The sequence below is a fragment of the Lepeophtheirus salmonis genome, chromosome 4 (genome assembly GCF_016086655.4).
Source record: "Lepeophtheirus salmonis chromosome 4, UVic_Lsal_1.4, whole genome shotgun sequence".
Classification (NCBI taxonomy): Eukaryota; Metazoa; Arthropoda; class Copepoda; order Siphonostomatoida; family Caligidae; genus Lepeophtheirus; species Lepeophtheirus salmonis.
Genome location: NC_052134.2, coordinates 5,392,986 through 5,402,287, shown reverse-complemented (window position 1 = coordinate 5,402,287; position 9,302 = coordinate 5,392,986). Strand labels below are relative to the sequence as shown.

Genomic DNA, 9,302 nt, shown 5'->3' with positions numbered 1-9,302 from the left:
CCATTTGTGACGTCACTGAAAACGGTACATTGGAAATTTGTCAAGCTTATTTTATACAAGTATCAATTCTAGGGCCCCAAAATGGTATTACTGTGGATGTTTTTTATTTAATTCGTGACGCTAGTCTATAGATCCTTTAAGTTTAATACCCTTGTAAATTGTATTTGAATATTTATTTGTTTTTAGAAGCAAGAAAGATACTTCTTAAATAGTTTTTAATATTCCTCAAATCATATAGGTAATGTATAATCAGGCCTCGTAGAAAGGATTTCTTCATTAGGGATTTTGTTAATTATATGTATTTAAATAGATACGAATAATTTAGACATAAAGAATATTATTTATTTGGTATTTAGTCACAGTATATAATTAATCAGATAATAATACAACGTAAAAATTGCTACACAGTGTAATTCTGAAAAACCTAAATATTTTGAGCGAGATTGGAAATAAAACTTGCGTTAGAAATTAATGAATAATGTTTAATGGTAGTTTTTTTTTGTTAGTTTTTTGGCAGTAATAAAAGTTTTTGGTCCAAAAAAAATATAAAGATTAATCCCCACACGTACAGTTATGGAAGTTTGCATATAAATGTGTGTATTTCTCGTTTTGCTTTTTAAAGCCTTTGGTCAAGGGAAATTATCCCAAGTCCTCTAAATAAAGTCCAGCTATTATAAAATAAATAACAATTAAAAAAAACTTTGTTCAATGGGTATTAGTAAGACCATAGTACATACATATTTATTTATTATATCGATTGACATCTTCGAAAAGTGAGTTGTAAGAGAAGGATTGGAATAGATTGAGCTTTTCTGAGTACTTCCTTCAAAAGTCCTGGTCATCATAATCCTCAAATGAATTTTAAACTCCACTCTGAGAGGATGAAGATCTCCTTGTTCTATTCACTCTTTGATCGTCTTTAATTTGTTCGGCAATGCATTTAATGATTCTTTTAAACATGTAGGAATTTGTGTTTCGTTGAAGGATGGAAAGGAAGAACCAATCTCCTAGAATTATAAGAAAAAAACAATGTCTCATTAACTCTCAAATATATTCTTATAATTATTATCGAGCAAAATGGTACAGGGGAAGTTGAATGACATCTACTAATGCATAAACTGGATACAAAATTTACAACACATCACACATATTTTTTTACGGTTTGTTAAACAAACTCAAATCCACTCGCTTTTGGAAGTACACAAGACATCAATAGAGATTTCAAGGCAATTAAGGTTCTCAAAGTCTATTGTTTACAATATTATAAGGAATGGAGGGATCAAAATGAATCTTGGAAGCGGGAAAAGGTTACTGATCTGGCTAAACAGATATATTGCATATAAATTTGATTCCCTCTAGTTATAAACTCAGTTCGACATGAATGGTTAACCAACAATTTTAAGCCATGGGATGAAACGAAATTCCCTGATGACAACCTTGTCCTCCAACAGTATTCTGCATATTTCCACGCATCTAGCGAGACTTAAGTATATCTTAGGATAAACATGGACTTGTAAGGATATGTAGTCTCCCTACGGCCTCTGATGATAACACCTTGGAATATAACATAAGCCGCAGAGTGAGCCCAAAACTTGGCATGTAAGACGTTAATAAGAACAACCTCCAGAATTATGCCAACAAATGTTGGATCATATGTTTCTTTATGAATACCAGAGGCGGGCAAAAGTCCTTATATTGCAAGTCCAAGTCAAGTCTCAAACTTGCTAAAACAATAAAAGCTACTTTAAAGATTACATTATATCCAGTGAAAAAATTGGAAGGACTATTTAGTTCAAATCAAGTAGCGAGTCTTAGCTTTTGAGTTCAAGTCAAGTCTCCAGTCTTTGATTATGTGATTAAGTCGAGTCGATTGCATTCAAAATATGGACACGAGTCCAATTATAGTTGCAAGCCTCGAGTCCTTACTTCTGCTAAATACTCATTTAAGGGTACTGCTCATACAAAAAGAGGCTGAATATAATAATAACTGCTAAATACTAAAATAATCAAATGTTAGAATTGGTGTTTGTATGATTATAATAAAATTGTAATATCTGAAATGTACATATTATGTTTTTGAAATTTCATGTGTCAAACGAAAAAATAAATGACCCGCACCCGGTATTTATGTACAATAACCGGGATTAAGCAAACTATGCTGTTTACAATTTTAACTTTTTAAATGCATTTTTTTAGTATCGTTTCTCTAGTTCTTGTATACTCTATATGTAAATGTAATCGAAGTAAATAGTTACTTTCTTATGAGAAAATATATTTAATTGAATACTTGCATTGCAAACATAAAATCAAGGGAATCAAAGTACCTAAACAAGTAGATTATACAACTAAATAAATATAAATCAGTTAAATCGATAAAAGTTACATATATATATATATATATTATCATTTTTCATTAATTATTTCTGAAGCGAAAATGTATTATTCGTTTTGGAGGGATTTACATTGATTTCATTTTTGAACCATCAATTACAACAATTTGACAATTTTTTTCTAAGAAACCTTAAAGATACAATAAGAAGTATGTAATCGATGGATTACTTGACGTGAAAAAACATTTTTCTTACTTCTCATGAACCTTTTAGGTGCAAATGTTATCAAATGTGGCAAAAGAATTTGACAGGGCGTTAAAAACCTAAACACCTCACAGATGTAATAAAATACGTAACTAATTTGATAATTAAACTAAAAAAATGAATTTCCTTATGCATAATGTACCTTTCATTGTTGCAAAACCTCAGAGGCAATGCAAAATGCGCAATCAATGGATTGTTAAATAAAAAGAATGCAATTTTCTTACGTGGTTGAGAAATTTGACATTTTTTTGCCTCATAACCTCACGAATACAATAAAAATACTTATTAATTGAATAATTAAAGTAATCAAACACGTTGTTTAATCATTTTTTTGTCGGCAAAAGCATCTTAGAGTCATTGCAAAATGTATAATCAATGGACCGTTAAACAAAAAGAATGAAGCTTCCTTGCGTATCACGAACTTTTGAGTTTTGCAAACGTCATCGAAAAAAGTGGTGAACTACATTGTTTAAAAATAAAAGTTAAATTTTGATTTTAAAGATATTATTAATGGATACATTTTTTTTAACCATAGGTAGAAGATTTAAGTAAATCAATGGTTCTATTAATAAGCCAATCAAACTAAGCTACAATCTTACTAACTCAGTTATGCAGAATAATTGGAAGATTGAAGGTGCATTATAACCTATATGAGAGCTTTAATTTGTTTACATAAAGTGGTTTTTAGAGGATGAATGCCTATATAATATCGTCAATCTTCAAATTATACTGCCTGAATTGTTTAGTTATTAAAGAAGTAGCTTAGTTTAATTATTTATGGGTTTCATATTATTGATACAACGGATGGTTTAACAAAAATAATGTATTTGGTTGAGAAATAAACTATAGTAACAATCATTAATGAGAATGAATATTACACGTGAATGTGTTTAAAATCCCTTAATTTGCTTAACTTTACAGGCATGATACCTCTGAAAATCATTATATATATGCATTTGAAATTGTAATTTAGCAGACATCCACGCTGAACTTTAACTACACCCTCTCGTTGCTACATTGTTATATCTTGTACCAAGCACTTACACTAAAAAATGAGGCATTGGCAAATATCCAAACATTCAAATAAAGTGTGTTTTACAAATATTTGTGTAAGATATGTATCTCATGATGTGATCTTTAATGTACCTCTCAACCTTGCCGTCCAGAGATAAGACAAAGGCTTCTAAATTAGCTGTTACTTTAATTTAATTTTTGAACCTTTCTCCCAAAGGCCAAAAAATCAGATGTAGTTGGTCAATTCTTCCCAACTAAGTATTAATCAATAATTAATTCATAGGAATTGTTCACAGCTTAAAAAGAGCTAACAATAAATCAACCAATCAACTTTCAGAAAATTAATTGGAGAAAAGAAACAAAAACCTGGACAGCTAACTACAAAAGCACTGCATATTTTGGATTTGCAAGGTGTCAGAGCCCTAAAAAGGCCCACAGTAATAATCCAATATTTGACACGAATAAATTGTACATTTTCATGTTTGTGAGATTACACCGGGATCTTTAATATTACATTTTTGATGAAAGAGAAGGGTTTCTGTGTAAAAACAAAAAAGTTGTAATGATATTCAAGGTTCGTATAAATCATGGATCAATGTGTTATCATAATGTTATGTATATAGGACATTGTATTATCATAATATCAGGATAATAGTGATGAGCAAAGTTATCCCCACATTTATGTGTTTATACTTAAAAAGTGTTTTTAACCTCATAAAATTAGTATGAGTCTTTTCTTCTGACTCTTTGAAATGAGAGTATTTGCTAATTTCTAAAAGCAAGTCATAATAGAAAAAATTATAGTTCAATGATTTGCACTTTCCCCTTTCACAGTGCTTAACAAGTGTAATTTGAAAGAGAGTACTAACAACACTCTTACTATTGATAGATCTAATGAATTAAATGTTATTATCCGACTTTTAAAAGAAAAACTTTATTTTTTTTCAAATCATCTGTTTGTCGGTGAATCCATAGAAAATTTTCACTTTTTCTTTCATTTGATTAGAATAAAATTTGATATTTCATATAACATATCATTGGAAAACTCAAAAAGGAAATTAGATATCTATAATTCCAGCCAGTTCTGAGATCCTTTTCAAGATGAATTTCATCAAAAATCGTCTTGAAGATTTTGGATTTGAGTTTGTCAACCACTCATATGATGGATGCATATAGTACATTATTTGATAACTCTTGAATTATGAAGCAAAATATTTATAGCATTTTTAAATTGGGGGTGTATCTAAAACTCAGGGCGTACTATTTAAAAGAAATATAAATTATGCTCAGTTTGACATTAGACGCTAAACTATATTTAAAAAAAGAAAAGGGGTATATTATTATTAATAGTTTAACTCTAAATAACTCTAATAAATATTAAATAGACAGTGTTGAATTTCATACCTGTTTTTGTTTTATCAAAGACCTCTTTAAAGTATGTTTTCTCAGTCTCATTGTTACACTTCCAAAGGAAAAGAAATCTTCTAAAATTACGAAAAAGGATCTGGGCAAAGGAGAGAGTGATGTTGGAGAGAGAGATCCAGAGGAGTGTGAAGAACCAAAACCATTCCAATAAAAATATTTTGTCATTGATTATATTGAGACTCAGAACACACATGGCATGATCCACGTTCAAGCTACCTGTCACGGCTCCAGATGGGAATTGACATCTAAAATGGTACAAACATCAAAATATAATATATAAAATGGATACTTTAACATACATATGTGCCCACAAACACAAAAACAAGCTAGAATGATTTGTTTCAAAATGGAGAATAGATTATATTTTTATTTTTCGATGGATTTAATATCAAATTCTATCAAAAAAATTATTCTGATTAGTATTTTGAAACTGCTGCAAATTGAATTTAAAGGTGCAAAAACTAATTGTCACAATATAATAATTATAAATTGATTGATTGTATTTGAAAGGCCACATCGGAGGTAAAGTATGTCCCATATATCAAACAAAAAACTATAGATAACACTTTTGAATATATCAAATTCTCGCAGAAATTTGAATACAATGCCTGTAATGAGGGATAAATTGCAGTGAGCGTAAATATAAAAAAATGAACAATGGTCTTATGAATTATTTCTCCCGATTTTGAACATTCTAATGTATCAGCATAAGTGAATAAAATACGTCCTAGAATGTGAGAGTTGTTTTTTCTAGTTGGTAGTCTAAACAGGCTCGTTTATTTTCCAAAGAGGTTGTCATTATTATTCAATTATCGAAGACAAAACATTTAATAACTTTTGTGTGTGTCCATGACAGACGGGGAGTAACTCTGAGGATTTGCTTGGGAGTTACTATTGTACGTCTTTGTTAAAATAAAAGTAGAATTGAGGATGGACATCGGAGTAATTCCAGGCTATATGTCTTTGCTATATACGGAGTAGGATTTTGTTGATTTCCTTCCTCTCGCGTTTGCTTGCAGCTGATCTAATATATCGTTGTGATAGATAAGCTCTTCTCCTCCCAAACAATCTTCAAATTGTCAGGATTACCACATTAATTTTCGTTTTTGTTTTTTTTTAATTTTTTTAACCCGCCAGGATATGTTTGATACATCACTGATTATCAGTGAGCATGGAGCACTGTTTATATCTTATATTTAGTCATCTTTGTCAGCAGATATTTCGTCTCTCAAGGTTACTATATTTTTCATAAAATTCTCTCAGCCATGGCTTTAACGTTCACAACCCTATGCATAATTTACTAAAATATGTCTATTAAATATTGTATACAGGATGTAAACAAATTAAACTGGGAATGTATATTCACTTTGATTTTTGGTCAAGATTGTATTTTTATTTTTTTGTTAACTGACAAAATATGTAAATTTTATATATGTGTACATAAAATCAATATATCTATATTATCATTAGCACCTATAGGGAATATTGCAATAAAAAATAAAACCCTTTTGCTTATTGCAATGTCATTATCTTTAAGGGTTTGTCTACTTTATTTAATGAAGAACATATTATAAAAACCCAATTTGTATTGCTTAAAAGACAAAGTCCTTTAGAGATTCATAAAACTTCATTTTCTATCAATAACCATTAATTTGCATCGTCTGACTCCATTAGAAGGATTTTTAATGAATTTATTTGATATTTTACTTAAAAATGTCCCTCTTGCTTCAACAGTAAATGAAAAAAGATTCTTTATATTTATAATCTCGCATTTAATCAAAGGAAACATTTTATAACTGGTATGGATATCAAATGAGTTAAAATCCCTTGAATGGGGTTTCATCAAATATTTTTTTTTTTTTTTCATTTGATCTTCAAGGAAGTATTATTACTATTATATAGCTTACACTTTTTGTAAAAGTTTGACATACGTGGCATCTTTCGAAGTGCACATAAAAACTTATAAAGCCCTGATACGTATTTTCAAACATTTTGTTTAAGGAAAATAATTGGGGAAAGCTGTTCTAGGCCTTGTGCTTTAACGTAAAAAAATTGAAGCCTGCACATACTGGGTGGGGACAGTTGAAACCTTTTTGTTTCAATTACTCCAAGCTGGTTTGATTTAATCTCACTAAATTTGACACAGAATATACATATATCTTTTATTTATTGAATTTATTTAGAGATTTTAGGAATAGGTGGTTGGATTTGAATACAACTAGTCAAATATTATAACTGTTGCTATAGATTATTGCAATTAATAGTTATTCTAGTTGGGTTTTTTCTTTTTTTAAATATTATCTAGTAACGTTTTTCTTAGTCTTCTAGGGGGCACACTATTTCCCCTCGATGATGAGCCAGATTCCATAGTTATGAGAGCTGCAGTCTGGTGAGGGTGGAGGCCCCTTTGACTAGGCCCAGAAATTCCTCGCGTTATCTTCACACAACTTATGGCCTTTTTTGGACTTTTTTTTTTTGGTCTTTTAAGGCTCTTGTTGTCCTCCATCAGCGTTTTAATCTTAATAATGAGACCCATGGAGTAGGGGAAGATGAACAAGATCATAACCAGTGTTGTATCAGTAATCCCAAATCAAAAAAATTCAAAAATCCACAGCGATTCACAAAAAATTAAATTTTTAGGGAAAAAAAGTTCAAAAATCCATAAATATTCACAAAAAGTTTAAATCCATCCCACCCCCTGCGGACCCCCTTGTAGTCGCATGTTGTTTATTTCATTTAGCAGGAAGTAGTCCTCCAATTACCTCCCAAAAAAATTTTATTTCCCATGTTGCCCGACCAATGCTCTAGGTAATAATTAACAGTTTGCAAGAAGGGAAAAACTAGCTACTATATGCTGTTGTTTTGTTGTTGTTGTTTTTTAACGATCGAGGTTGAGAGAGAATAAAAAAGAATGTCATATATCTCAGCTGTCCTTGGTTTGATAACGCAATATATTCATAAGAAGTGTTCGTTTTTATTGCCCGACCAGATGATATTGGGCACAAAATCAAGAAGAATTTTAGTAAGTCAATGAAACATTTCCAAAGTTTCATTCACACTCGCTGAGACACGCTGTAATAACAAAGCTCTACCAATTCCCTTACACATAAATATATGTAAAGTTATTATTATAGCCAATTATGCAGACATTTAAAAATAAATAGAAAAATTATATTCAAGTATGAATTGAAAATGTAAAATAAATCTATAAATTAGAGGACGTTCAATATATGCTTCATGGTAATACAAGCAATCTACTTTACATGTGTATACACTCTATTATTAGACGTGAAAGAGAAGTGTGTGAAAAATCCAATAAATGTCTTACAAATATTGGAAATGTGTTTAAACGTTGAATTTGTTAGAAGTTTCTTTTCTTTTTTATATATATTGCTATTAGTACATATTTCTCAAAAAAAGATTGTAAAATAAAAATAAAAATTCATTATAAAAGGAACTTGATTGAATGTAATAAAATAAAATGATTCGAAGCAACTTTAGATCTAAATAAACAAACTGTTTGATTCAAATCAAATAAATTTGTTATTACTTTTTATTTGCATTTTTTTTTATTGTGGTAAATTTAAACAATATTTTAGAGCCCTTCGTATTAAAATCATTCTATTTGGTACGTCTATTAATTTTGATTGTCGAAATAAGGAGAGGTTTTGTAAGAACAAGAAGATCCGAGCGCGAAAAAATCTTATCAGAACCTACTGAAAGTTAAATATTATAGTTCAACCTTGAACTATGATATTTAACTTTCAATATTTGAGGGACTATATCTTTGCCAATATTATAGCTAGGGAATTCAAATTTAGCTATCATCATTACCATAAACTATTCACAAGGTTGTGAGCTTTAAAATTATTCATGTCTGTTATAAACACCGAATTTATAAAATTACAATTTACTAGAAAGTACACTTTTGGAAAATGGCAAAATATCTTAAATTCAGGGCTAGATTGTGTTATCTGGTTTAAATTGTACTGAATAAAGTTCTGAGATATCGAAAAATATTGATTTTTGACCATTTTTATTTTACAGACACAAAATCTCCATCTATGGTTAATCCCAAAAAGTTTCGCCCTATGTCAACAAAAATCTGATTGTTTAATTTTGAAAAAATTGTCAAGACTCAGGAAAATGTTATTGGGTATGTGGTGAGAATTTAAAAAAACACAATCTTCAACAAGTATGCTGGAGTAGTACAACCCCTGCCCTCCAACCCCGTCTAGATCGAACAGTCCCATATATAAGCATCTTCAT

General features: G+C 29.9%; 1 protein-coding gene across 3 annotated transcripts in view; it reads right to left on the bottom strand.

Annotated features, from left to right (window-relative positions):
• Positions 1 to 320: 320 nt before the first annotated feature.
• Positions 321 to 9,302, bottom strand: part of LOC121116493 (innexin inx2) — a 90,584-nt gene continuing 81,602 nt past the window's right edge. For 2 of the 3 annotated variants that reach the window (XM_040710749.2, XM_040710750.2), the window contains 2 exons: positions 5,013 to 5,278; positions 321 to 1,007 (listed from right to left, as the gene is read on the bottom strand). In XM_040710749.2, coding sequence (XP_040566683.1) covers positions 862 to 1,007; positions 5,013 to 5,278 — 412 coding nt within the window. In that variant the 3' untranslated portion in view covers positions 321 to 861. The remainder of the gene's footprint in view (positions 1,008 to 5,012; positions 5,279 to 9,302) is intronic. The other variant, XR_005863878.2, reaches the window with a different exon arrangement.